General features: G+C 42.5%; 4 protein-coding genes and 1 non-coding gene across 6 annotated transcripts; 2 read left to right on the top strand and 3 right to left on the bottom strand.

The window, feature by feature from the left end:
• Positions 1–27: 27 nt before the first annotated feature.
• On the bottom strand, positions 28–10237 carry LOC135345101 (protein fantom-like). The gene is made up of 29 exons (XM_064542452.1): positions 10097–10237; positions 9896–10008; positions 9794–9837; positions 9626–9699; positions 9362–9456; positions 8854–8934; positions 8739–8797; positions 8598–8681; positions 8363–8435; positions 8075–8157; positions 7863–7968; positions 7628–7702; positions 7424–7569; positions 6968–7113; positions 6658–6764; positions 6297–6515; positions 4409–4654; positions 4184–4299; positions 3811–3880; positions 3417–3644; positions 3070–3223; positions 2808–2962; positions 2445–2567; positions 1322–2327; positions 838–1263; positions 623–695; positions 442–526; positions 261–303; positions 28–191 (listed from the first exon to the last, which is right to left on the bottom strand). Exons 1-29 carry the CDS (start codon positions 10101–10103, stop codon positions 91–93), a joined length of 4338 nt encoding a protein of 1445 aa, XP_064398522.1. The 5' UTR covers positions 10104–10237; the 3' UTR covers positions 28–90.
• Positions 4001–4117, top strand: LOC135345872 (U5 spliceosomal RNA). The gene has a single exon (XR_010397914.1). It is a non-coding gene; the product is annotated as a U5 spliceosomal RNA (small nuclear RNA).
• On the top strand, positions 10237–16604 carry LOC135345105 (ankyrin repeat domain-containing protein 12-like). The gene is made up of 14 exons (XM_064542457.1): positions 10237–10355; positions 10514–10601; positions 10850–11011; positions 11328–11501; positions 11777–11919; positions 12176–12345; positions 12924–13540; positions 13834–13965; positions 14199–14533; positions 14799–14954; positions 15316–15411; positions 15523–15683; positions 15744–15916; positions 16362–16604. Exons 1-14 carry the CDS (start codon positions 10269–10271, stop codon positions 16430–16432), a joined length of 2565 nt encoding a protein of 854 aa, XP_064398527.1. The 5' UTR covers positions 10237–10268; the 3' UTR covers positions 16433–16604.
• LOC135345106 (protein Skeletor, isoforms B/C-like) lies at positions 16535–22917 on the bottom strand. 2 transcript variants are annotated; one of them, XM_064542458.1, is made up of 19 exons: positions 22808–22917; positions 21719–21739; positions 21515–21643; positions 21366–21447; positions 21048–21210; positions 20799–20828; positions 20459–20640; positions 20257–20395; positions 19955–20087; positions 19655–19765; positions 19411–19587; positions 18945–19138; positions 18845–18890; positions 18599–18768; positions 18318–18369; positions 18028–18234; positions 17690–17942; positions 16940–17126; positions 16535–16764 (listed from the first exon to the last, which is right to left on the bottom strand). In XM_064542458.1, the coding sequence occupies exons 3-19, from the start codon at positions 21615–21617 to the stop codon at positions 16693–16695; spliced, it is 2301 nt and encodes a 766-aa protein (XP_064398528.1). In that variant the 5' UTR covers positions 21618–21643; positions 21719–21739; positions 22808–22917; the 3' UTR covers positions 16535–16692. The 2 variants fall into 2 exon arrangements, with proteins under 2 accessions (XP_064398528.1, XP_064398529.1); XM_064542459.1 differs by lacking the exon at positions 21719–21739 and having other exon boundaries at positions 22808–22912.
• Positions 22904–27797, bottom strand: LOC135345120 (protein Skeletor, isoforms B/C-like). Its single transcript, XM_064542474.1, has 6 exons — positions 27638–27797; positions 27339–27464; positions 25320–25398; positions 24892–25057; positions 23037–23075; positions 22904–22936 (listed from the first exon to the last, which is right to left on the bottom strand). The coding sequence occupies exons 1-6, from the start codon at positions 27705–27707 to the stop codon at positions 22919–22921; spliced, it is 498 nt and encodes a 165-aa protein (XP_064398544.1). The 5' UTR covers positions 27708–27797; the 3' UTR covers positions 22904–22918.

The following is a 27797-nucleotide window of genomic DNA, read 5'->3' as shown; positions in this document are numbered from 1 at the left end:
GGGCTGGTAAAGTTTGTAAAGACCACGCCATGTTGAGAGACAATATTATTGCAATGCAAAACACAAATTTAATGTACATTCCAAGGACAGCTAATGTGAGTTCAGTATTTGTAGGGTTTGTAGAGCTAGTACAGTCACTGAGAGGAACCCCACAGTCTCAGCATCAGTCTCAGCATCATCACAGCTCACCACTGCACGGAGGGAATAATCAAATCAAACAATGTCAAACCCACTCCTAAGCATACTATATTATATCTTACCATCAATGCATTCACTGTGCAAGTCTTGACCATTTTGCAATATCTATAATCATATGAAAGGCAATAACAATGATTCATTCAAACAACACACAATTCATTGAGAGCATAATTATTCTATAGATCTCACAATATTGCATGTACTGTGCATGTGCAACTGAGTAGATTATTACCAGTAGCCCACCTTGTTGAGGTCCAGCTCAGCCGTGCCCACTTCCACACAGTCACCTTCCTGCTCCTCTGGGTCAGCCACCACCGTAAACACAACTCTAGGAGGGGGGGAGAAAGTTTAATAAAACTATATTAATTTATTTAACACTGTTTTTGAGTTACATAATACATGTAGCTTCTATATACACACGTACCTTCCTTCTGATGGGTCTCCAGGCTTTAGCATGTCAGCCAGCAAATCAAGTTGGTGAGAGCTTAACTGAAACACTGCAAACCAGACAAATTTAACTCATCAGTAACATACACACATAATTATATACAAAACTGGAATACTACATAGTACAATTTAACGCATGTGCATGTAGAGAGCTAGAGACATTATTGTACAGAGTACAGCGACCTACTGCACCTTTCTCAAAATTGAATGCAATGCTCTCCCCCTGAGCTGGCTTGGGTAACGAGGTGGGCGTCTCCAGCTCTCCAAAATCAAAGTCCAGGAACTGGTACTCCACAAAGAGATTACACGCTCTTGAGTCATCTTCCAGAGAGCTGTCTGCCTCCAGAGTAAAAGACTCGACTGTAATAGATATGGTGGGTCTGGGAAAAGGGGACGAATTGTCTATAGAATTAGTAGCTCCTGTTAGAGTGTTTAAAGTGATCGGGTTGCTGTCAGCTTGATCCGTTACTGAGGGGGTTATTTCCGACCAATCGTCTTCGCTCATTTGATCATGTGACGGTGAAGGGGGCGGGAGATCTGCAGGCTTGAGTGTGGGATGTGATAGGAGGAGTTCATCACTGGAATGTTCCGAGAGATCACTCAGGACATCGTCACTTCCTGCACGTACAAACAAACACAGGAATCAACAGACAATGTTCTTAAAGAATGTGTTTACCTAATGACTGATGTAGAGGGTCTTCAAACATTGTGTCTTCCTCATCCTCAGATAATACTTCTTCGATTTCCTCTTCCACGTCTTCACTATCATCACAAGGTCCACTACCCTCACGAGGTCCACCGTGTCCACTCCTCTCCAGCATAGGTTCGATGGAGGCAGTGAGTGTGTCATCCGTGGTCGTGAGTGATAACTGACTACTAGCTGCCGATACTTCAGGAGTGGGGGGTTTGGTTGACTCCAGTCCAGTTATAGAGCTCATCAGTGACTCAGTTTCAGTCAAGCTGAAGTCATCATCGCTCTCTGGGGAGTCTGTGGGTGGAGCTTTGTGAGGTACTGTTTCAGTAGGGCCATTTTTGGCTAGTTGTTTAGGTATAGGGGAAATTATTTCAGTAGTTGTAGGCGGCTTTGTTGGTACATCTGTTTTCAACTGTTCAGTTTGTTTGTCAACACACGATGGTGATTCCTGTTTCAGAGGTGGGAGGGAGTTTTTTAAAGATGGGAGGAGCTTGTTGTCCTCGCCAGCAGTCTTGGACAGTCTCAAAATACCCTTGCTTCGTTTTGCACTCTGACCTTTCGGAGGGACTTTGCTACGAGATACTTTCACAACTCTCTTAGTGACCTTCGGTGAGCTAGCAGACGGCAATGACACACTCTCTGATTCAGAGGGGGCTGGGGTTTCTCCCACAGATACATGAGGTGCTTTCTTATCATTTTGTTTTCGGCTTGTAGGTTCGATTTTTTTCAAAGGCGGTTCTGCTGTTTTCTGTTGTTCCTCTGTGGGGAATGAATTGTTTTTGAGTTGTTGTTTTGAAGGTAGATTACCAATCTCAAGTGGTTCGCTTTGATTTTCAATGCTTTTGGTGGTAGGAGCTTGGATAACTTGTAGGGGTGTGTGAGTAGTGAGGGTGTGAGGCTGTGTGACAGTGAGTGGGGGTGTGGGGGTGTGATAGACGTGCTTCCATCGAAGAGAGATATCCAAAAACCCACCAGCCTTCTCCTTCATCTGTAGCAAAAAAGGCCTTCATAAAAACACTGGTAATATTTCGTGTAGAGTACAATATGAAGTATGTACGTATACTGTTTAGACTATAATAATAACGATATGTACAGTGCGACTTACATCATGTAGTTGGAACGTTCCTGTGATGGGCTGTCCCTCGGCTAACTCAAGCAATGGTAGGCGTGTCATCCCAACATAGCCCTCTTCAGTGGACGCATCATCAAAAACATAGACCTCCAAACTCTGCATGCATCGGAACAATACACACGCACAACCTTAAAACTTACACAGTTACATGTACGTATAGATGATTAATGTACAGTACATGGGTACACTAGAACCGCATACTAACAGTGGTAGTACAGGACCTGGACATTACAGGCAGGGACCCTGTAATATCAATTTTTTACTGAAAGGAGGAAGAGAGTAGGAGATAGTGGGGGAAGAAGAGAGAGGGAGAGTAAACCAATGTACATGTTGTACCTTGGTTTGTAGATAGTGATTGAGGTGTTGGTTCATAGAGAGAGGGAAGGTGTGCTTGTCCTGGAACACGGGGGCCGAGGAGTGGGCAACAATACAAGTATCGTGATCAGGGAACGTGTAGAACTTGTACATCACATAGCAACTCGGAGACTCAGCTGTACAACAAGTAGAGCATACATAGCCTCAATAATAAGGTCATATTGTACTATTTCTGGTTGATTATAGAGAAGAGAGTATGCACTTCTTTTAGTATTACTCTCACCAGATTGTTGGCAGTCAAAACCGTGAGCCTTGTTGACTGAGATGACTAGCTCATTGAAGTCCGGGTCCTCTGGTGGGTGGTGGTGGTGTGAGGGTGTGAGATGTGTGACTGTGTGAGGCTCCTCGTCAATAGCAGCTACAGCCTTACTGCGCTCCTAGAGAGAATATATCAATACAAAATTGAAAAAAATACCAGACAACATACTCTGCACAAGAATCCACACAGCACTGTAACAATGTATCACACATGTATAGCACCAACAAAACTATCATGTGCACAAAAAATGAGAAAGCATTTTCGGTATAATCATACTGCAATATTCTGCTACTGTACAGTGAATGCATTACCTGATAGAGTCTAAGAGACTGGGTGACAGGGTGCTTGAATCGCATCCAGTATTCCACGCTCCCCACGCACACACACTCACGAAGACCATCCACCCCCGTCAGTGAAACTTTCCCGTGAACTTTGCCCCCTGATGATGCGGCTATGAGCTCCTTACATTGGACAGTGGCCACGCCTAAAGTTTGGTACTTGAAGCCAAGGCCCTGGTTCAACTCTAACTTGAGCAAACTCTGAGGGAAAAAAGCAAGTAAAAGTTGGACACTTTAACAAGTTTTACAGCAAACTCTGAGGGAAAAAAGCAAGGGTAATCAATAAAAGTTGAGACAAGTTTTACAATGGAAAGTATCAAGTATCTACAGGACATGTTTGCAAGTAAAGCTGCTTACACACTGTTACCTTTTGTAGGTGCTTTAGGAAAGAGTCATCCACAGTCACCACATAGTTAGAAGTGAAGCCAAAGTGGGGCCTGCAGTTATTATGATATTCATAGTCAAATGGAATTCAGTGGCTAGTGCTAACCACACAAAACCACAAAAGGTGGAATATCCTGTGCCTATAAAAGCCAACAAGCAAATCTCCAAAAACATCACTCTGGTCTCCCTTCAAAGCGAATAAATCTTTCGCCTTTTACTAAAGATTTCCGTGGAGGGGGACACTCAATGAGTATGCACTGAATTTGTTTGTGGCCCCTTTATTGGGGCTTACATTTCAATGGAAAAAAAAAACCCAATTATGCACTATTTACCAAGTTTGTGTACAACAAAGTTACCTAGAGCCTTGCTTGACAGGTGTAACCAGGGCCTCATAGTCTGAGAAGTTGAGAGTGATGAACAAACCAGGGGAGGATGTATGGAGTTGAGAAATGGCCTCACTTGATAGAGAAACCTGTACAGCAGGAAATAACCAAATAAAAATTGAGTGAATGTGCTTGGAAGTGCATGCTAGGTAGGGTAGGATTAGTGATCCTCACACCCACACACAGTAATCACTTTACCTGTCCCACTTGGAACTGCAATAAGTTCTGTCCTCTCTCCAGTTCCACGCTGACCTCTTCCTCCCCTCCATATTCGAACCTCCCCGTGTCCAGCTTGATCTGACGTGTGCCATAAGCTATCTCCCTCAACTGTCCTTCTAGTTTCTTAATCCTGGCAGCCTTGATGTCCAACAGCTGTGCGTACTCTTGCAGCTGTGAGCTGTGTTCTTGTTCCTTCTCCACCAGTCTATCCCTGGTAGACTCAACCTGTCGAGTTTGACAGTATGTAATGTCATCATGATTTTCTGTGCTACTAGAATATTATAAGGCGACCATCCATATAAACACACAGAGCTCCATAAAATAGCTACAGAATGCAATTTTGAATACTCCTTACTCCATGCACATACACTGAACTCCTGCTGTGATGCATAGAGACTGCACTATTCATGACTTCTATTCTATCTGGAATCACCAAACTCTTTCTCAGCTCTTTCTCTAAGCACACACAAGATGGCCAAATAAAACAGTGCTGGCGAGAAAGCATACAAAAATGGGTGCATGAAGAAACTAAATAAGATAGCACCAACTGAGCAGTTCTAAAATTAATGATTTTTACTGTGACTTATGGCCCTCCTTTTTAATGGTTCCAAAAAAACAATAATGTTTCGCTTTTGCGTTATAGTCTATCATGTGAGATAGCTAACCAAGCCAAGCTTTGATTCCAGGCCGCGGAGAAGGAGTTTGTGCATGTTCTGAGTTTCAAGGGCGGCCTAACTGTAGCCTTGAATCCATTTTAATCGGCCTGGATTCGAGGCTAGTATATCACGATTTTTGTAATCGATTTTTAAAAATCGATTATCAAAAATCGAATTTCAAAAATCGATTATTAAAAATCAATTATCAAAAATCAAATTTCAATAATCGATTATCAAAAATCGAATTTCAAAAATCGATTATCAAAAATCGAATTTCAAAAATCGATTATCAGATCGATTGTCAAAGATCGTTCACGTGTAAATCGAAAATCAACTGTAAAAAATCGATTATTAAAAATCGATCTTCAAAAATCGATTTTATATTGGATGCACACGCCTATCAGATTCTGCCTGAATTTTGTCGCAAACGGCGTTCCATACTAGAGTAATTCTTCAATGGATAGTATCACGTGATACAGCTTTAGACAGGGGCCCCCCCAGCCCACCTTCAGAGCAGTTCTAAAATCGATTATCAAAAATCGATTATCAAAAATAGATTATCAAAAATCTAATGATTATCAAAAATCGATTATCAAAAATCGAATTTCAAAAATCGATTATCAGATCGATTGTCAAAGATCGTTCACGTGTAAATCGAAAAATCAACTGTAAAAAATCGATTATTAAAAATCGATCTTCAAAAATCGATTTTATATTGGATGCACACGCCTATCACATTCTGCCTGAATTTTGTCACAAACGGCGTTCCATACTCTTGATCTTGCTCGTATATAAATACACCTAGACCTAGACGCGACGTACGTGGTGAGTGGTGGACGTGTGATGGTAGATATCAAGTAGTGGATAGATGTCACCTAGCTGGTAGATGTAAGTATACGTAGCAGAAGATGTCAAGTAGTCGATAGATGTCAAGTAGCTGATAGATGTCAAGTAGTTGATGGATGTCAACTAGCTGATAGATGTAAGTATACGTAGCAGTAGATGTCAAGTAGTCGATAGATGTCAAGTAGTCGATAAATGTCAAGTAGTCAATAGATGTCAAAAGTGTACAAGTTACTGTTACTGTAGACCTACATGTACCTCAACTCTTGTACCTAGCTCTAACCCATGGCCATAAACATACACTGTAAACTGTGATACATACATGTAGAGACTGTGACTGTGACTGTACGCCTAGACAGTACATGTACCTCGCTCTTGTACTCCTTGTTGATGGTGTGCTGCATCTGAAGCAGTTGTCTGGTCTTCTCCAGCTCATTAATAGTGTCTGCCAGACTAGCCCTCAACTCTGACACTTCCTGTTGCCCTTTGTCCTCTGGCAGAAATGAGACCACACCCCCTCCCGTAGCTTTGCCATGTCGTACCATCACTAGGGCCTCCTCAACCTCGCTCCAGTCCAGGGAGCTCTCCTAAGGGGAGGGTATAGCTACTGTAAACACACACACATTGATATCAAGAAGAAAGTGTATAAATACACACACACACACAAGCATGCACGCACCCACACACACACACACACACACAAGCACACCCACACCCACACACACACACCTTGTTGAAGAAGCTCAGTTTGTCTTTGATCTGATCATAGTCTTCCTTCAATTGCAGATAGGTGGTCCTCAGCTCCTGCATTTCACTATCCAAGCTCTCATTCAACTCTGCCAGGAAAGCAACCTCATAATGATACACTGTACTGTTTACAGTGTGCACACATACAGTACATGATTGTATGTACACACATACATGTACATTGTACAGTCTCTGCATATCCGAAATTATATAAGTGTACAGTACATATCATTTATGTTATCAGTAGCCACAGTTCCCCCTAAAGCAGCCATCACTAACACCAACCACTCACGTCTCTCCACTGTCAGCTCATCGACCAGCTTTGCCTTCTCCCTCAGTTCTCTCTTATGCTCAGACTCTAGTTCTTTCAGTCTTCGCTGGCTGGTCTTCAGTTGATCCTTCGACTGACCCTCTATACTACTCACTACCTCGTCTTGTCTACAGGGGGGAGGAGCACAAAGAGCAAGGATGTAAAATATGTTCATAGAATAATTATGGTATTCGTACTTTCTTAGCTCTATCTATGCTGTAAGTTTCATCAGTAACTAACTAACTGCCGTCATGTTATGAGCGATAGTAGAGTCATTTTGTCAAACACACAGCAAAGCAAAATGCAAATAAAGACGACCACTATACATTGTATGTACAAACAGTGCATGATTTAACATCTACGTACATGTACAAATTCACAACACATAGATGCAAAGGTACCTCGATGAGTTAATTAGCCCCTCCCCCACACACACACCTTCTTGCTAGCCTATCGTTGGCCTCCCTCAGACGATCCTTCTCTCCTCTCAGCTCCTCCACCATTCCCTGTAGCTCAGTGATGGTCCTCTGAGATAGCCTGGAGTCATGCAACTGGCTCTCAACCTTGGACGTACGACCACGTTCCTGTGTGAGGGTGAGGTAAATGAGACTACACAGTTATATTTATACGTGCTGTACCGACCTCTTTCAGTTGTTGGCTAAGAGCTTCCATCTCGTGAAGTACCCTCGAGTGGCTGGCCTTCAATAGATCATTGTTCTGAGGAATATAAAAACACACACTTAGTGCAAGCAAAACAGCCACTACAAATGCGTATCTAACCCTAACCCTAACCACACATGCATATATATACCTACATGTACTAGCTGTACAGAAAAAACACAATGACTCCATAATTATAGGCAATGAATTAACCCACTCTTTCCAGAGAGGTGAATTTGTTATTGAGTGTGTCCAGTCTAGAGTTCTTGTCCCTCAGTTCCCTCCTACACTTGACCAGGCTCAGCTCACTCTCACCATGCTCTCTGCATACAAAAAAATGTACATAGGGGAGAACCAAATGAACTAATACAAAATGGGAGTACGCACACACACACACACACACACACACACACACACACACACACTCACCTTTGCAGGGTGGTGATCTGAGACTGTAGTTCGTCTTGTAGCTGAAGTTTCTCTATCTCAAATTGAGCACGTCTCAGTTTTTGCTAAGAAAGGAAACAGAATACAGTACATACACTTACACTGCAACTACACAGTTTGTACATGTATAATAAGACAACTGTTACTAAGGCAACAGATTTCAATACATACTGTACATGTACATGTAACTACACAGTTTTGTATACACACGTAATTTTAAAAGACAACTATTGCTCTCCTACAAAGTATTAGGTTAGTTTTCCTTCACACCTGTTCTCTAGTCCTCTCTTTCTCTGCTCTCAAGGCAGACACATCTTGCTGCAACTGAAGCAACTGATCCTCCCTGAAACAAGCAAACAATCTTATACAATAATTTATACAAACACCTAAAATTCATTATTTGGCACTACACCCCCTCACCTCACCCCCCCCCCCCCCACACACACACACACAACAGGGTCTAGTGTATATGTACATGTATGTCCCCCCGAGCCTGTACACTCACAAGTCCTCATTGTCCCTCCTGACCTCCTCCAGAATGTTGTGACACGAGACTGACGACTGAGTAGCAGCATCCCGAGCAGCCGGCCTGAAAAGGGAGGGGGCACAGATAGTGTATATATTCATGCAAAACTATGATACTCACTTTTTGTCAGTGGATATGTCCTCAGTAGACATCGACCTCTGACCTTTCTTCTTGATGCCCTGCATACAGTACAAAGGTCAGTCTAGTAGTACACACAGAACAAACAATTACTCACCGAGCTGATTCTGGACTGTATTCGGTCGTAGGGGGTGTGTCTTTTCCCATGACTCTCCAGCTGCTGTTTCAGTACCATCACCTAAGAAACAAAATTATATCTTTGAGTAGCCATAATTTGGGTTTAGATGGTCTGATTTCAATGGTTTTATGATTTCCTGAAAGCTTACGAAGAGCTCTATAAGATGAAATAATAAAATCAAAGTTCATTATTGGGTCTGTTTTTGAGAAAAAAGCGTGGGTTATAAGTGGGGGAAAATGCCAAATTTGGGTCTGATCGAAAATTGTGAGCGAAACATACCGACAGAAAGAGCTAACTCTAAGCTTTCAGAAAATCACAATAGTTATTACATGTACGTATTATTGAAATTGGAAAAATAGAACAAAAGTTATGGCCAATTGAAAATAATTTTCTCGTTTGCCTGAGGTGATTGCACGTACAGTTCCAACGCAACTTCTACTCATGCAAATCCATTTGTGCAGAGACTGAGACTAGATAATGTACGTACTTTGCTCTTAAGGGAGGTGATATGTTTTTCCAGGTCTCTGTTCCTGGAGAGAGCATCGTCCAGCTCCGACTCTAGGTCACCATGGTGATGAACAGCTGTGAGGAGATACGTGAAGTGTGCATTGTAAATGAAGGCATGTTTAAGGAGTAGCTATATGTATAACGATATTGTACCTATACAGCTGACTAAGTTAAACACATCATACAGTGTGTACAGTGTAGTCTAAGATGTACTGCTGTACATGTGCAGTATCTAGCTGTTCACCATTGTGAAATACTCCCTCTCTCTTTGCTTCTCGCTTGTCATCAGAGGTCAATCGAAGCAACTTAGTGGCCATCCTGTAGTTATAACCAAACAGTCTCGTACACACCATCGGAGATACGTACGTACAGTATACATGGCAACCACAGACCTCTAGCTAGTCCAACTCACTTCTTTATTTTCTCCTCCTGAGATCTTGAATATTTCTTCAAGGCCTGAAATGCACAGTACGTATTACAATGGCAGCCGCTGATCCATATTAATTAGACATACCAGATTTTCCTCCATGAGCCTATAGTGTCGGTCTTCGAGCTCCAACTTGTCCATTTGAGAAATTGCTACACGCGTTTTCTGATCACGTATATCTCTCCTCACACCAGAAGAGGCTGTATGGGTGGATTAGTTAGAGGAGGGTAGTGTGTTCATAGTGTTGGGGTGTGTGTGATAATGCAATGCACTTTATGTATATCTCACCAGCCATGATTTCAAAGTGGCGCAATGTTGGACTTGAGAGATCTAGGTAGGTAGGCTGTCCATGGCTATAGAATGGAGCATAGAGCTAGCTTCTCTGTATCCGGAGTAACTAGGTGGGCTTTATTTAGGAAAGAAGTCTAATTTGCGTTTCTTTTTCGACTCCCTTTGCCATATGGCCACACCGCGTGCCATGGACCAGAAGACTCCTTCCAATGATCCCTCCACAGAGAAGACAGTCGCAGAGGAGAGATTTGAGGAGGTAAGAATCAATTATGTATATTTAAAATAATGTGCATGTACAGTACATACATGTAAACTTGCATGCATGCAGCATGTACATGTATAATGTCTACCATGACGTATAATTTATTATACCTGCATAGCTGAATAATTAGATATTGCATGTTTAATATGCAGGTGCTCAAGACTCCAGTGCGTCCTGGTAAGGGTACAAAGCGGAAGTATCCCGACAACACTCCAGCCAGCACACCCTCAAGACCAGACGGTCTGTACGAACTACATGTACATGTACATGCATATTAATATTGAATATTGTGGGTTCTAAATACATACATGTACAAAAATTGTCAGTTTTTCCCCCTCCGCACACATACATACATGTACCTCTATCCTCTACATACACACCCCCCATACCCACCACACACAGTAACCCCCCTGGCCCCACACACACTAACCCACTGCATACACTAACCCCCCTCCACACACACACACACACCAACCCCCAACCCACAGATGGTGGCTCGGTGAAGAAGAGGCGACGTAGCTCGTCATCTGGTACAGCCCTGAGTAGAATGGGATCACCGGCCACGTCCCTACTCAAACCCCCCCTGACTGAGAGACAACAAATGGCTCTACTACTGCAGATGACTGACCCCTCCAAGCAACAGTCACCAGGTACCTATACCGTAGTGCTAGAAATCAATGCATGATACTAACTAATAAAGGCTCTGTATAATAAAGTTCTATGTGCATTGTAAGTATGCGAGTCGCTATCATATCAGCACATACTTTGTATCGCACAATTAATTCGAGGCCTACACATGTACAATCCCAATTAAAGTTGTGGGTTTAACAGGAAATAAGTTAATTGAATATCGCATAAATTTTTCAATCCAAAACACATAATTTTATGCTCGCATATAATTATTTCTACCACTACAATATACTGTCTCCATAAATTGCCACCCCCTTGACCTTTGCCCCCCTTCAGGGTCCCCGGCAGTGGTGGTTGGTCCGGCAACCCCTGAGACCACGCCCAGGAGACTCCAACGTAAGAACGAGCGTGGAGAAAGCCCCCTTCACTTGGTGGCCATCAAAGGTGACCTCAAGGGAGTGAGTACATTACTCAGACAAGGGGCCAATGTCATGGCAACTGACCACGCAGGTGAGATCATCTTTCACTGTCACAGTTTCAGTATCAGGCAAAATTCTCGTCTCTGGTACATTGTAGATGTGTGTTGGTAGCTACGTGGTGGTAGTCTGGCTGCCACACCGTTGTTAATGTAGGGTGGTTGCTGTTATTGGTATGGGTTAACTCTGGTGTGTATGCTAGACTAATATTAGGCTCCTGTGGAGTATATACAGGGCATATGGATAGTGTCACCTACTGAGTATGGTGTACTAATAACGATACAGTATAATACCACCCACCCCCTGTAGGCTGGACTCCACTCCACGAGGCCTGTAACTATGGACACAGTACAATTGCCAGGGAACTGTTGTCCCATGGTGCTGACGTTGGGATAGCGGGGATGGATGGTGACACACCTCTACACGATGCCGTCGGGAATGGACACCTGGAGGTGAGCCTATAGTAGCCATGTATACAGCTGCACATGTAGTGGATTTGCCAGAGTGTGTTTTGATAATATCATCATCCCCATAGCAATAATTCTGCTGAATTTTGGGACTTTATGAAATGAAAACATGTAAAACATATTGTTGTTTGTAGTAGATCGAAGCTTGCTTAAACTGCTGTAGATCATTTAGGCAGGACGTTTAATAATGATGAAATGATAAAAGTGTAAGAATTAGATTTGTCTCTTTCCTTTTCTGTAGACTGTGCGAGTGTTGCTGCAGCATGGGGGAAACCCCCATCGTGCTAACGACAAGGGGCATACTCCCATCGATATCTGCACACATCCAGGCATCATGGACCTCCTCAAGTCATGTGATCAGGACCACTCAGAGTCTAACAGTAACGATGACAACCCTTGTCCTAAACGCAGGTACATGTACATTGTGTAGTTTATATAATGCTTTGTACATTCAGTTCTTGCGTATCTTTGATCGTTCATAACTTGTGTTGCAAACCTCCGATTTCAATTTGTTTTTTGTTTTTTTAGTAGATCTTTGATAGAGTGTGATGGTGTGGGGTTAGTCAGTGATTTATTTCAGGCTCAAATTTTCCATTTTCTGACAAAACGTATGGGCTATATATAAGTGGGTGTTTTTTCTAAATCAGGTTTGTTTTTTCGGAACTATCTTTGATTGTCTATAACTTTTGTTGCGTTTTGTTTTTGTTTATAGTAGCTCTTTGATAGGGTCATGTACGTAGCAATTTATAATCACAACTCTAATCTTACTACCGTTAAATATTTCTTTTCGTACAGCTCAGGATAGTGACGTTGAATCTATATAATTATTGTACCGGAAAAATTATGTTTTAATTTTCGTAGGTGCTCTACTGATGCGAAAAATACAAAAATTTCCACCATAATTATGAAAATAACCTGTATTACAAAAATAAAGTATAAGAAACAGACGCTTGTGTACAGTACATGTCTGACAAGTTCTTTGTATGTAGGAACTCGAGTAACCACGACGACAATGGTATTGCCGATAAAGACGAGTACTCTGCAGTGTTCAGCCCTGAGAGGCCACCAGTGACCACACCCATTAGTATGACCACACCCACTATGCCGGTAAAGAAGACGAGACTGAGGGGTGTGTCATTTAGTGATATCTCCTCATCTGAGAGCGACCTCGAGACGGTGATAGGTAACAAAGAGTGTGAGAAAGATGGTCCCAATAACAAGACAAACGTGGCATTATTGCCAAGAGAGGAAGCAAAGGTTGAAATAAAAATTGAAACAAACGATAAAGGTCTTCAACAAAACTCCTCACCCCCGAAAGAAATAGATAGTGATAATCAGCTAACAGAGATGACAGCCAGTTCGCTTCTTGAGGGGGAGGGGGAGAATATTACACCCCCTACCACACCCCCTGACAACAAGATAGCTCAAGAGGATGTTCCTAAAGTACGTGAGGACAAGGGCTCCCCTCCATTAGAAGTCCCGGGGCTTATTTCGAGTCAGAGTCCAGAAGCTGCTACTGATGAGATGGTGTTGTCAATTCCCTTATCCATTGTCAAGGTATCGTCAAGTGGACTCAGGACAAGAGAAAGCAGTGAAGACCCAAAAGGTACGTGTGTGTGTGGTGTGTGTGTGAGTGTCAAAGTATTTCGTTTCGTACACCCTATTCTCATTGTACAGTGAAACCTGTCTATTGTGGTCTCCCTACAGTAAACAGGCCACCCTCTATAATACAGCCAGGTTAATGGGCCCCAAAGTCTCCATAGCCTGTGTTTGGACCAGTAGTAACTAGGCCACCTCTTTATTATCGTCTGCCCAAGGCTGAGCAATATAGTACCTGTAGACAGGTTTCACTGTATTAGTAGTAGATCATACATGTATGTATCTGAATGTGCTGCACAGATGTGATGTCACCAGGACTGCAGTCAGTTGCCAGTGAGCCCCCCATGGACACTACAGACACAACGAAAACAACCCAGGAAGAGGCGGAGTCTGAGTCCTTTAACATCAGTCTTGACTGGAACAACATTAAAAGTGAGAAATTGTTAAATTATGCACAGAACGTTTGTACAAATACCGTATAGTGGGTAATTTTTGTTGGTGCACATTTTCGTATGAACTACCTTTAAATATTCGTACAGCTCAGGATAGTGACATTGAGTTTTAATTTTCGTATGATGCTCCTTCAATACGAAATATACGAAAATTTCCACCATACGAAAATAACCCGCTATACAGTATCTATTATGATTTTACTAATGGCTCAGGTTCACCACCTACCACACCCTCCCTGCACGTCACTCACGGACCAATCAGAATGCAGAGTGAGGACGGCTCAAGTTACATAGCGACACCCAATAGTGACCACACCCTACCGATAGGAACTACACCCGAACAAAATGATACTGTCATCTCATACCGTACCTCTCTTCCTCTCGTCTTTTCCTGCCGCACCTCTCCACCCATTGGGGGCGTATCAAGACTACTGTCCAGCAAATCATTATCAGGACCCCCGTCCCCCGAGGGCCCCAGGGCCGCTACCGCACACCTCATACACGAGAACAGACTCAAGAGATCGTACTCACAAGACTCTGTCTCTGTGGTAAGCCATACGACTTGATGGTAGAGTACAGTAGAGTTCCTATTAATAATGGATACCTTCAGAGAACACATTTTTAGTTTTATACAGAGGTGGCCTTAGTTTGTTGAGGGGTTGTTTTTTGTGCACAAATTGATCATTTGGGACATGGGTGCCTGGCTTCATATTGCAGTTGGCAGAGGTGGCTCCATTGTACGTATGTTTACTCTTAGGTACGTAGTTATTGCTGTCAGGCCATAATATCCATTGTTTTTCATTCCTCATGCAGCCTCCTAAAATGAGGCATCGTCCTGTGGTAAGGTCAGCAGTGGTACAGCAGAGGAAGAGCCACACCCCTAAAACTAACGAACATGCGGACCTCCCCCTTTTCATTCCATCACATGACCTCCAATTACGAGAGCCCATCACACCAATCAGTCCAAAGGCACGGTGTTGTATTAATAGTACTAGGAGTACTCCTGATAGTACATGTAGTCTTAATTAAATATAAGCTACATGTACAGTGCAGCCTGTATATTGTGTTACATGTATATGTATAAGCAGGCCACCCTCTATAATACAGCCAGATTAATAGGCCCCAAAGTCTCCATAGCATGTGTTTGAACCTATGTTTACTATAGACAGGTTTCACTATCTATAGACATTTCCCTTGTAACTAACCTCCCCCCCCCCCCCCTTGTGTACATGTACTTGTGTTCACCGCCACGTCCTCATACAAACTGCACTAGTATAATTATAGACAGTGTCTACTGTTTACCCCCCCCCCCCCCTAACCCCATTTGCAGGTGGTGTACCCCCCACTGCCACCCACCCTCCACAAGCAGTTCAGTGAGCAGGAAACTGAGAGAATACGACTAGTGACTACTCATCGTGTGGAACAGGTAGCCATGGCCCTCCGTATACAGTACATTTATATCACCAATGGCACTATGTTATAGTCACGCATACAGAATGTACGGTTTCAAATTGACAGTTGTACTTTTTCTATTCAGGAACGGCTACGTTTATCTCTGATTCAAGAATTGTGCCGTGCTCAACAGAGAGCCAAGAAGGGCCCCGCCCCCCTCAGCGCATGTACTCTCATCCTTGAGAAGCTCCTCCCACTGTCCACGCCCATTGAGTCACGGTACCTCAAGTTAGAGACTGAACAAAGGTGGGTATATACAAAACCTCTCATATTGTACAGCTGTGAGAATTCCCCACCCCCTCCCAGGCCAGGAGAGGATGACATCGACTCTCGTCTGCTCTCTGGTCTAGTTCAAGATGTGTGGGACAAGTTTCGAGAGCTCAAGTTCTCTCTCCTCTGTCGACAACGCCACGAGGCTGAGTCTCTCTGGCTGACACAGAGGGAGCAATGGGTGTCTGCCGGGAGTGAGGAGAGTGTTGGTGAGTGCATCTGTCACACACACACTGTCTGTCAATAGAAGGTGGTATGGATTTGCTCTTTCCGCTATATCATTACTGTACAAAACTCGCCCTGATCACGGTGCCACCTTGCTATTCAATCCGTATACTTGTCACTCTTTGCAGTAGAAGCTGCTTGAATAGAGCCTATAAAATATGCTCTCAGCCCTCAATTGAATCCAGTTATGGAATAGCTATTAGGCTTAATTGTAACAATCCTTCCCCTTGGGTATAGTCCTGCCTTCAAATATTCAGTTGTATGCATTAATTGTGTAAAATGATTTTAGGCCTATAAGATCGTTCGTAGCTTTGAAATTGCTTAAGTCATGACCAGTCAAAGATTGCATGATGGCCCAGTTTTGAGAAAATATGCAAGGTTCATGTATAGCCTAGATCTTTGATTTTAATTATTATTCTCTCTCTGCAGGAGGCCTCGTACAGACTGATGTGCCCCACCCCCATGTACCCCTGGTCTCCCCTAGCAACCTGACTCACTAGTTACATGTAGCTATTACTGTGTCCTTATACATTGAATCTTACGAACTACATGTTTTTTTGTCCCTAACGACCTTTTTTAGAAGCTAGCTGTGTGCTGTTACATAACTTTTACAAAATGTTTGGCAAAATAGCATTGTTTTGACAATAATTAACTTCATTTGTTCATAATTTATACTTACGAATGTACTTATTCAAAAGCAATTCTCAATTCTCCCTCTAAAATTATAGCTAAAATGTTTCTTATAGTCTGTTAGAATAAATCAGAGTGATGGACATGGAAGTATGTGACAGCGAAAATCCTCCTCTTTCCTTAGAGACTGACGAGGCCATGCCTATGTGTGTGTGTGTGTGGGGTGGGTGGGTGTGTGTGTGTGGGGTGGGTGGTGGGGTTAATAATAATGACCATGCAGTTAATGGTACGTACAATACAGTATGAAAACAAGTAATAGAGCCTCGATCCCTTGTCTTTTCTAGAGAGATCATCTTTAATTCTACTGTATATCTTACCTGTCCATAAGCAGCTAAATGTGCTCTTCTGGTGCAAGTTGCCCATCTTTGAGTACATTTATTAAAGATATCGTGTTCACTACATGTCCCACAGTTGCCTGGCAATGGCTGATTTTGGGACGAGAAGTAACAATTACGACAGTAAGTAAATGGACACTCCTCTTCATCACATTGGGAATCCTCTGCACTGCATGTGGCGGAATTGAGAGAGGCATTATTATTAATTAAGGTCTGTATATAACGTATAAATTATTATAATAATTATTATAATGTGCTATTATAGTGACTGGTCCAGAGTGTACAGCAATTAATCCCGTATCACATCCAGTCCAATAATTGCACGTCGTCGTTGACAGCGTGCAATCAATGACAATTAACGTATTGTTTTCGAATAACAGACGCGACTGAAAATGTTAATGAGAACTTCATCATACACGATTAAAAATCAATAGTATGGTTACTCGTGCAATAAGGGATTAATAGCACGAGTAGCATGCATGCATGCAAGCAATGGCAAGGTTACTAATTGCACGGGGCGTACCATATTGCACTTTTAGCCATACTATATTACCCGTAATTGTTATACTACTAAATGTACAAGTTCTATGGGTGCTATCAAGAGTACTATTCTTGGTACTATTATTAGTATGGCTGAATATGAAATATTCATTCCCTTGTTTAAACGAGCGACACAAAGGGGGGAGGGTGGGTATAGGGCTATGGTGTATAATATGGATATTTTCTTCTCACTCAATAATGCATGGGCTTCTCCTGTTCTCCTTGGCGCTACAGACGTGCATGTCACAGCGCGGGAAAAAACAACAGCTCTTTAGAGATGGACACGGGCCCTCACTGCAATTGCGATCTTGGCGAAGAATGCAGTAGGTTCCCGTAGTACACCCGCCATTAAACAGGTCACATGCTGGCTCACAGTACGCCTCATTGGTCGGCTCGTACACTTGACACCTGTAGCCCCTTCGGCATCTAAATGTACTGCAAGGATCTGTAAGATAATTGCATGTGAGCAACGGGTACCTATAGCTGAGATGACAGAAATATGAAGGTATATAGTAGCTCTATTAGATTACCTGGAGGAGAGCACTGCACAGTAGGTGGACAGGGTCCATCAGCAAGGCAATTAGTTTGTTCCACAAGAGAACAGACCTCGTCCTCAGCACAACCACCATTCTCCAACTCACAGGACGGGCGGCAGAAGGCAGCATCTGATCCACCTAATGGATCTGTATACGTCTCACAAGTAGCGTGGGAGGGACAGCTCAACTCGTCGCAGGGATCTGGACAGGGAAATTAGAGTTATGTTCACTATTATTGTAGTTCACATACATGTAAGCTATGTGGTCAATGTGCCTATATCTACCTGGGGCGTCTTGTACACGGATCCTCCATCCCAGATTGAGGTGAATGGCACACTGTAGAGATAAACAATGATGATGTCAGTCAATGTATATACAGTTCATGAGATCTATATATACACACACGTACATGTATAGATACAACAAACACCAAACTATTAGGGACCGTTAAAAACTAACAAGTACATCCATGTAAAAGAGCCCTGAGACTCCTAGAGCCTACAAATTGCAACTTCTATTACTCATCCTTCAACGTTGGCCTCTCTATAGCCCTAGCCCCCCACACCTGATAGTAGACTATGTCTGGAGTGTCTTTGTCAGGGATCCAAATTAGAATGGCTGCTCCCCCTTCTTCACAGCCGCACTCTTGACTTTCCTCGTATTCCTGGCGACTCCCACAACTCTCTCTCACCCTGGCAGCCTCGGCACCCTCTCTGCATGCACAAAGTCGACCAGCTGTACGGGAGAATAATAGATTGAAGGTGATCAAAGTTTAAACTTCCACTACGTACCCACATGCATGCAATCATACCTGCAGTAACGTTGTCACCATCGAAACCAGCAAATACAGTCTCAGCCTGAAAAAAATTTAAATTAATAAATACGAGTCATGGCATGTATAATATATTCACCATCTTCTCTTCAGGTGTTTTGAACACTCGACTCCCGTGAATATCATCAGTGATGTAGAAGGGGTGATAATTGGCTGGGTTGTCAGGATTATTCCCTGCCTCTACAATGAACACGTAGGCCTGGCCTCTCTGTACCACCAGCTCAGGTACCAAGGTGCTATTGATGTAGTAAGCAATGCCCCATCCCACTTGACCTGTGCGAGGGAGGGCAGTATAGGCCTAGATGAGAAAGTCTAAAAATCTAATGACAAAACAGAAAATTAACAGCATCTGCCACATACATTTTCTGCTAGAGTGAAGTGTAAATATGAGCTTTGTATACTGAACAGTTTCTCCACTTACATGTACTCTAGAGCTATTTAACTACATGCCTGCTGCATGCCACTATAAGCAATGCTCTCAAATAAGTAGCCGTAACACTATATACAGATACTAACTAAACTGTATCTCATGCACTAGCTCTCACCAGTAATGGCCTCATAGCCTCTGTCAGCACCAGAGGGTCCTATGCTAACAGAGAAGATAGTGTCTTCAAGAGCCTCAATCACAGCTGCTTCAAATGGTTCACTGCACTGTCGGCACTGGACCTCACGGGGACACATGTTAACTGGAGTCCTACCAAAATGGATGGGAGGGTCAGACGCTGCATAGAGAGAGAGAGGGTAGTGTATCATGATAATATACAATGAGTACAAGTACATGTAGCTCACCTGATGCTCTCTTGAAATGTTGGAAAGCAGTCTCTCCGAGACCACCCACTCCCCACACAATGTACTGTTCCATGTTGAGAGGGTCAATGGGAATATCACACGTACTGTCATCTGCACACAAACACATGAAGACATATACACTACAAATCAAGCATACTGTAATAATATTTACCAGCTTCACATTAAGGGAAAGCTATTCCATAATGTAAAATTGGTCAACTATCTGGAACAATTGAGTTGCTATACACATTACTTGGTCCTCATGAATGTTGTCTACAGCAGCTTTATAAACACACTCACTGGTAGAGAAGCTTTGTTTGTAGATGACACACTGCTGCCCTCCCTGTCTGGATCCACTCACAGAGACAATGTCATTGGAGCAGCTACCACTGAAATGGTCCTCGTCAGGGCATGCACCACGACCATCTCGACACTGCAGGGGAAGGGGAGCAAAAGATTGAGAGATCAAACAATATAACTTGTAATCCGATTTCAAAAGAAAAATGTTACACGAAAAAACACTAATTAAGTTAAGCCACAACAATCATACCACATTGTTGTCACTGGTTTAGCTGCACACACACACACTTGTTGTCCTATACCTGGAAGTAGCCAGTGAGGAAATAGTCGACTGCTTGAGGTCCAGTGGTCTCGTCAACCCACGTAATGACAGGGTCTGCCCCAATCATGTGTGTCCGGTTGGTGTTGCCACTGAGTCCGAATCCCATGTACTGGTTCAGGCTGTATGGAACGGAAGAATATACATGTATAATTCAATTTTGTGTCAAGCTAACACCAACTGACTTTGGATCACCACTTAGACAGCCGCAGAGTCTAAAGTCAATCATTTGCATATCATTTCTGACAGTCCAGGACAGCTGTAGCTGGTCGTCAAGGGCAGCACAGTTGTCAAAATCACAATCCCTAGCAGAACCGACGCTCCTTCTATTGGGACACTTGAATGGTACTAGTGTCCCCAACCCAGGCTGCAGAAGAATGAGTACAGGGAGTGAGAGGTGGGGTACAGTAAGTCATGTACAACTTGATACGATAAAGACAAGCTGAGGGTGAACGTACACAACTACAGTGGGGCTATACACTTCTTTGCTGCAGTGTGTGAGACTGCATGCATGTGAGTACCTACCTGAATAATGCACTCATCGGTTTCTTGCACCTATAGTATATAGTGGGGAGAGAGGAGCGTGCTGTGAATGTGCTGTGAGTGTAAATGATCACCACCACTACCACTACAAACAAAAAAAACTACGATTTTGAACTAAGTAATTTCCAAAGGTAACTTAATCTCTTAAACTGGTGAACTGATAACTCTATTATAGAAGTACAATTCAATACATGCTTTAAATCCTCTTAAGCTACCTCATGCCTCACTCACAAATATCCTTTCAGTTGGAAAGGGGAGGACTGTAAAGAAGACAGTGAATGGCATACACCAGATTGTGAACGTGCCAATGTCACACGCATCCACGCCCTCAGGCAGTGGGACCAGGAGTTCTTCATTAAAGTAGCTACGTCCAATCTTAAACCCTCCGTTCTCTCTGCCAACAAGATCGAGTATATAGGAGATCAATAGAAACAATAACAATCACTGCATGTGTACGCTGATGGTATATGAAGGTAAGGCAACTATACGTATACAAGATCGATGTTCAACAGAGATGCTATGCAGATAGTGTATGTGAGTGTGACTCACCTTCCACCGGGTACTGGTATGAAAAAACCTCCACCGTTCTTGTCTATAACCTGACCAGGAGGGTAGTAGTAGAGAAAGGCACCTGCAGTTGACATGACAACGTACCAGCTCATATGCATTCAGGTAAACTATTAAAGTAATACTCTCACCTGGTGCATTGCCATCGTAGTTGAAGTCTTCGATGAGGAGTGTTTTTGTGTCCAGTATAAAGAGAGTTCCTGAAATACTGTAGTCTGAGTTGGGGGGCAACATTCCAATCTCCACACCTGTGGGGGGTGCTGTGGGGGAGAATTCATTAATGAGATCTAGGAAATGAATAAACATATATAATGTGATCAATATGCACATCTCACCTTCAGTAGTGACAGCTTCTTCTGAATGAGTTACAGGGGGGGGGGGTATAATCGTGAAGCATATCATTATGCACATGGCTATATGTTATAGTTAAACAATGGCCTCGAGTGGTATATTTGATTTACACGCGAGAGTAATCTGATAAACCACGAGGCGCAGCCGAGTTGGTTTATCTGATTACTCGAGCGTGTAAAGCAAATATACCACGAGAGGCCATAGTTTAACTGGCTTGTACTATGTTTAGAACTGTACTACTATGTTTAGCTACTTCCTGTCATGCTTCTTCAATGAATATGCTTATAACTACTGTTTGACGTCACTGTTGCTATAGCTATGCAATGAATTTGCTATTTTTTTAAAAAGCGATGGCTGATTCAAGCAAGCGTCTATGATTCAAGCAAGCAATTGTGAAGGCTGTGTTTCTGCATCTTTATAGAAGGCACTTCAAGAAAGTACACTGGTGCTACTTGTCTACAAAGAGTGCAAATGTACCCCAAAATATCATTCCACAAGCCTACTGTACTGGCCCAGTGCAGTGCAGTCTCTTTAGTCTGAGAAACACTTGGCAGTCTGGACCCTTCTTACTGCTCCTGGTCCCATGCAGCAATGTAATAAGCAGGTTGTGACAACCAATATTGAAAGTTGAAAAAAAGCAACACAAACAAACCAGTATCGTTCGATTCACGATCACGGAGTTCTTCCAAATTTACCTCCTTTTTGGAACTATTCATCGCTCGAACTTGGCTCTTTTTATGTTGACTAAAATCATTAGTATAGTAGTCTGTTTTGTATTGAATTCTCTCTAACTCTAATATTGCTAATATTTGATTGAATTGAGTAGTGTGTCATTGTTTTAATTGAAACAGTGTGTCAATTTTGTTGCAAAGGTGGGATACTGTATTCAGTTCTAGCTGTACATGTAGTTTGACCACAGCCATGGTATATGGCAGTTATACACTAGGGTATAACTGCCATATACCATGGCTGTGGTCAGACAGGTTGTATAAGTAGTATAAACTACAACTGAAGCCTTTGATCTTTGGTGCAACCATAGTACAAATATATATATACTGAGAGCTTCAACTAACCTTTAGTAGTAGTCTCAACTGATGGCTTATCAGTGGAAGGAACTGGGGGAAGGAGGGCAATGATGGTAAGTTAGCTTAGCTTTCCAACAAAAATAACAGCTGGGGGTCTTATTATAACCAACCTCTTCCCTGTAATGGAGAGGAAACCACAAATGTCAACAGTGTACATGTATAGGATTGTGCACTGTGACTATAATTATACGTAGTATACACTAAAACGCAGTCCTACCTTGATGAGACATTCTTCATCGGGCCCTGCACGCTCCTCCTGTGAAAATACCACATCTCAAGTAACAAGTATTAAATGCTCTATGACACTATTGTTTTCAACCACAAACATAATATTACATATATACCTACAAATGCTTTTAAGTGTATAGCATGAAATTTGTTAGGGGCTTAACTTTCGCTGTTTTCGTAGGTTAGCAATCCTACACGAATTCTTTTATGTGCAAAGATTAAAGGCGTGGCCTGGGAGTGCTTCCAGTAAGATAGCTATACCCACGTTCCCTGAAATACTTTTAGAGGTCATTGCATGAAATTTAAGTGCCTTGAAAATGTTGCGCTATACATGGTAGTTATAAAAGTTAACCTATGCATGCATGACCCCACCAAGTGTCCCTGATATCCAGGTGAAGGGTGTATGGTATACACGATCATTAGTGGATGTTGTACGTATCTTGCATCGGCTTAACATAGCACATTTAGATTTAAGAAAAGATAATATTTGTGTAAGCGCAACTACAGCTGGTTTAGAACTAGTATACTCGTCGACTTGGATAGAGCCGTAAAACATCTGAAAAGCAAGTGACGTAGGCAGATGGGGGCTGACGGGGCTAGAGCCCCACCCTTTTGTGCTCCATCAACTCCAACTTAGCTTGAATCACTGTGATCTGTCGATTTATTCTGCACTGTACGCATGCATAGTTACTAGAATGATGTCATTCAATGGATATGTGGGCAGGGGGCCATCTAATGTGCATGCTGACTGCATGCTGAGGAAAAGGTGATGACCTTTTTTTTTTTTATTTCGTGTTATTCAGCGCCTGCTCTGACTCTGCTCAACCGATTTGAGCCCGGCCCTTCCTAAAATCCTGGCTACGCCACTGTGGCCTAGATGTACATGTATATACATGCATGCCAGGGGCGTAACTAGCAATAAGGCAGAGGAGGCCCTTGCCTCCTGTACTATTAAACTACAAGTGTTATGTGACTCACCTCACTAGCTTTTAATAGCTCTGGCTAGCCAACTTCTGGATAACTAGCTAACTAGGTATTTATAGAATGAGCAGAAAATGAGCTCTATCACTCTTTTGTTGGAGAAGAAGAGCAGGTAAATAGCAGTTTACTGCCATTTGCATGCACTTCTACGCGATAATTAGTGAGTGTGGTTTCCGGGCAAACATTTTGCGGGGGTGTTGCCTCCTTCCCGTAAAATTTCTAGGTACGCCCCTGCATGCCATCTGCATGATATAAAAGCCATAAAGATGGACCATAGAGGCCAGTCTGGAGCCCGTGGGTATATGCCATGCAGATGGCATAACAGCCATATATATACCAGATGGGGGTTGGTGGTCAGACAGTTCATTTACATAAACCCACTCAAAGGCGCCTTATCTCTGGTACAGCTGGTACTGTAACAACAGCATTGTGTTACAGATAAATCAGATTTTGATTGTGGACATGCATACCTGAGATTAATTCGTCCTATGTACGTACTGTTAAGAAACAAGATAGGTAAGCTAGCTACACCATCATGAATTCGTGGTCGAGGTCATCAAGATAAGGTATACAAACAATAGGTACCATAAGACCAGCGGGTATATTTCGAGGGTATAAGCTTTTGCAGAATTACCGTTAGAGAGGTTTTCGCAGATTTAATATTCACGGAATAGCAGCCTTTTTGCAGCATGTATCCATGCATGCGATATTAGGTACATGTATATAAATGTCTGCTGTACATGCTTTATCAGCGAAAACCGCAAAAATTTATACCCTCGAAACATATCTGCTGCTATACAGTATGTGAGATCAAACCATGACTAAACATGCCAACCAACAGCTGTACTGATGACATAACTCACAAATAAAACGTCATGATTAAGCGTGATGGATGAAAAGTATACTCGAAACGGTCGACACCAAATGGTCAGCTCCCCAATGTCACACGCATCTGTGCCCTCAGGCAAATCAATCACCAACTGCTCTCCACTATAGCGACGTCTATTCACAAAGCTACCATCTGCAGGGCTGCAGATAACACAATTACAAAAGCCATATGAGGGAGGGTAACGTGATTATGTGGCAACTGCGTGTATATATAGTTATCAATTGTGGCAATCAAAGAATGTATATGGTGCAGTATGAGCATACAAAGGTCAGACATGCGTGCACGAAAAATCACTAAAAGTGCTGTGCATTGGCCTTGGACGTTATCACCTGACCGCAAATGACATCAATGCACGCATGTCGAACCTTCTCTGCATGCATAATTTTGCAGTTGCTTGCTTACTTTCCACCCGGCACTGGAATGAAGATCCCTTCACCGTGCACAGCCTCCTGGCCAGGCTTGAAGTAGTAGAGAAAGGTTTCTGTATAAAGTGAGATCAAATAAAGTACTGCGGTAATGGTAAACCTTACAAAAACAAAAATTTGCATGCTGGCACAGGTTTGTTGCAAGCACTAATTATGAGGCATTTGCATTGGTTCCATGCACATAATTATAATCCTGATTTCACTACACTCAACAATCAGTGTATAAAATAACGGCTGGCAATTGGCCAATTTCCATGCAGCAATTATAACACAAGTGCATGGCCTAGCAATATAGAATATGCCGAGCCAGCCAGTGCGTCCGATCAATCACTTTGGGTGTGGCCCAATCTTTCCAACGTTCTAGATCAGGTGATATATATATATTTATTTTTTGTGCTGAGTATATAGTGCACTTCACCAAGTGGCCCTTCTGTCACATTTTAGGGTACCAATCAATAGTTTTTTGCATAGCTCTAATTTCCAAAATTACATAGAGTATGTGTATTTGCCCACAAAAATACTTGTGGGCCATGATGTCACACGAGGGCACATTATCATAAAACCCTACATGCGATGTTGGTACCGTATTACTAGAATATTTTGCGGGTGAAAAAACCTTTGCGAATGAGCCAAATCAGCAGAAAATTTGACCCTTTGCGATCTAACTATTGCGTTCTGGCAAGGATCGTGTGTATTTACTAGTAATAATTTAGGTTTTGCGATTTTATTGTTGCGAATTGATCAATCGCAAACTTCGCAAATGTTTAATGCTCGCAAAACATTCTAGTAATACGGTATCAAATCACTGCAATCTTCCTATCAAAAATTGAATTACCAACTAAACCAACGTGGCTTGAATGGCCTATAGCAATTATTTTGTGCAAACGTGACTACTTGAACAAGCTTTACCCGACAATTCTACATTTATGCATGTACACAAACACAGTGTGTAACTAGTGTTCAAGCTGGCGCTGTGCTAATGCCTCTCGCCATGTTTTTGCTTTCCCTCAAAAGTATTAGAGTGTTATCTATAAATGAATTTTATATTAAAGTTAGCTTATCTATATAAAGTCACTGAGAAGAAATCACTGAGAAGAAAACACTTATTTACATGCATCTATTTTTGTTATTTATTGTATTATGTGCATGGTTTACCAGGACCTCAAGAAAGAGTTCTTCCAGGATCTGTATAGTTCAGTGTATATAATATCTAAGAAGAAAAGACCTGTGTACATGCATTATCTATGTTGTTATATGGTAGTGTTTTGTGGCTTACCAGGCCCTCAAGACAAAGATGATTCTGCCAGGAGGATCTGGACCTGGATCTTGGATATTATTTTCTCACACATGGGGAATGAGCGCGCATGCGCATTACATCCACAGGAATAATTAAAGGGTGTGTCCAAAGAGATCAATTTCACAAATGGCTACTGCTAGCTAGCTGTTTTAACAGATATTTTCTGAGTCTTGTAGCTAACAAAAAGCTAGCGCTTTAGTGCAAGGCTAACTCATATGTTGAATAGAAAGTTTGTGCGAACAGATGATGCTATGAAAGATTCTGAAGAGACTGCAACAGCCTTCAATGTGAGTCAAACTAGCCATAACTCGAGAAAGAAGCTTTAGTTTGCTAATCCACGAATCAAAATCCAAGAGAACGTGGCTAGAAGCCTATAGAAGCTGTTAGTTTTCGTCGCATTGCAACCGTTGAGCAGTTACTGCTGGAATACACACACACACACACAGTCAGCTTTACCGTATCCCTCGTGCGGCTACGCCTCGAGGCATAAAAATACAACGAAAGTACTGAACACAATCCATTATATACACAAAAAACTCGCAGTGGACTATATTATAGTGCTATATGCTGCACATGTGCTCTTTGCATACATCCATGCTCTTTGTTATGCATGCATCGTGATCTTTGCTATGATCTTTGTTATGCATGCATCATGCATGAGCATCCTCTTTGCTATGGCGATTCATGCAGCCCACGTACCTACTCCGAGTCCATCATAGGAGAAGTTCTCAATGACAAGTGTTTTTGTATCCCTTAGATACAGCTGCCCTCCTATGCCGTGTTGGAAGTTGGGGAGCGTACCAACCAGTATGTCCTCGACCTGACCTGCATACATAGACAATTGATACATTGAAAACACCTGTTCTAGGTATACATGTAGTCTATGTACATAATTATGAAGAATCAAGACACAACAGTTCAGTCTAGCCAATTCAATAGTCAGTCCAATATTAACAGCTTGGTTAGGCAGCCCTAGCTGATAATCCTTTTCCACTCACCATTAGTAGCCTTGAAGGAAAAGGCAAGTAAGAAGGTGACAAATACACTCCAATACATGCTGCACTCCATGAGGTACTAGGTTGCATGAGGTTGTGAAGAATGGATGGACATCATCTACTATACACTGTGTACGCCCACACATTCACTTATACGGAGACC

The sequence above is a fragment of the Halichondria panicea genome, chromosome 12, assembly GCF_963675165.1.
Source record: "Halichondria panicea chromosome 12, odHalPani1.1, whole genome shotgun sequence".
Lineage (NCBI taxonomy): Eukaryota > Metazoa > Porifera > Demospongiae > Suberitida > Halichondriidae > Halichondria > Halichondria panicea.
The sequence above is the reverse complement of the archived record's forward strand: the minus strand, read 5'-3'. Positions and strand labels throughout refer to the sequence as shown.

Coding starts and splice junctions, on each gene's coding strand:
- LOC135345101 (XM_064542452.1), bottom strand. Junction 7,114..7,423: donor AACGATAGGCTAGCAAGAAG/GTGTGTGTGTGG, acceptor TCCCCCCTGTAG/ACAAGACGAGGTAGTGAGTA. Junction 696..837: donor TGCATTCAATTTTGAGAAAG/GTGCAGTAGGTC, acceptor TCTGGTTTGCAG/TGTTTCAGTTAAGCTCTCAC.
- LOC135345120 (XM_064542474.1), bottom strand. CDS start 27,707: ATGGAGTGCAGCATGTATTGGAGTGTATTTGTCACCTTCTTACTTGCC. Junction 25,399..27,338: donor CTATGATGGACTCGGAGTAG/GTACGTGGGCTG, acceptor CACTTTATACAG/AAACCTTTCTCTACTACTTC. Junction 23,076..24,891: donor TTAATCATGACGTTTTATTT/GTGAGTTATGTC, acceptor GTATTTTCACAG/GAGGAGCGTGCAGGGCCCGA.
- LOC135345105 (XM_064542457.1), top strand. CDS start 10,269: ATGGCCACACCGCGTGCCATGGACCAGAAGACTCCTTCCAATGATCCC. Junction 13,541..13,833: donor AAGCAGTGAAGACCCAAAAG/GTACGTGTGTGT, acceptor TGTGCTGCACAG/ATGTGATGTCACCAGGACTG. Junction 14,955..15,315: donor TCACACCAATCAGTCCAAAG/GCACGGTGTTGT, acceptor CCCCATTTGCAG/GTGGTGTACCCCCCACTGCC.
- LOC135345106 (XM_064542458.1), bottom strand. CDS start 21,617: ATGTTGCCCCCCAACTCAGACTACAGTATTTCAGGAACTCTCTTTATA. Junction 20,396..20,458: donor TGTCTAAGTGGTGATCCAAA/GTCAGTTGGTGT, acceptor CGTTCCATACAG/CCTGAACCAGTACATGGGAT. Junction 19,139..19,410: donor AGGCTATGAGGCCATTACTG/GTGAGAGCTAGT, acceptor TCCCTCGCACAG/GTCAAGTGGGATGGGGCATT.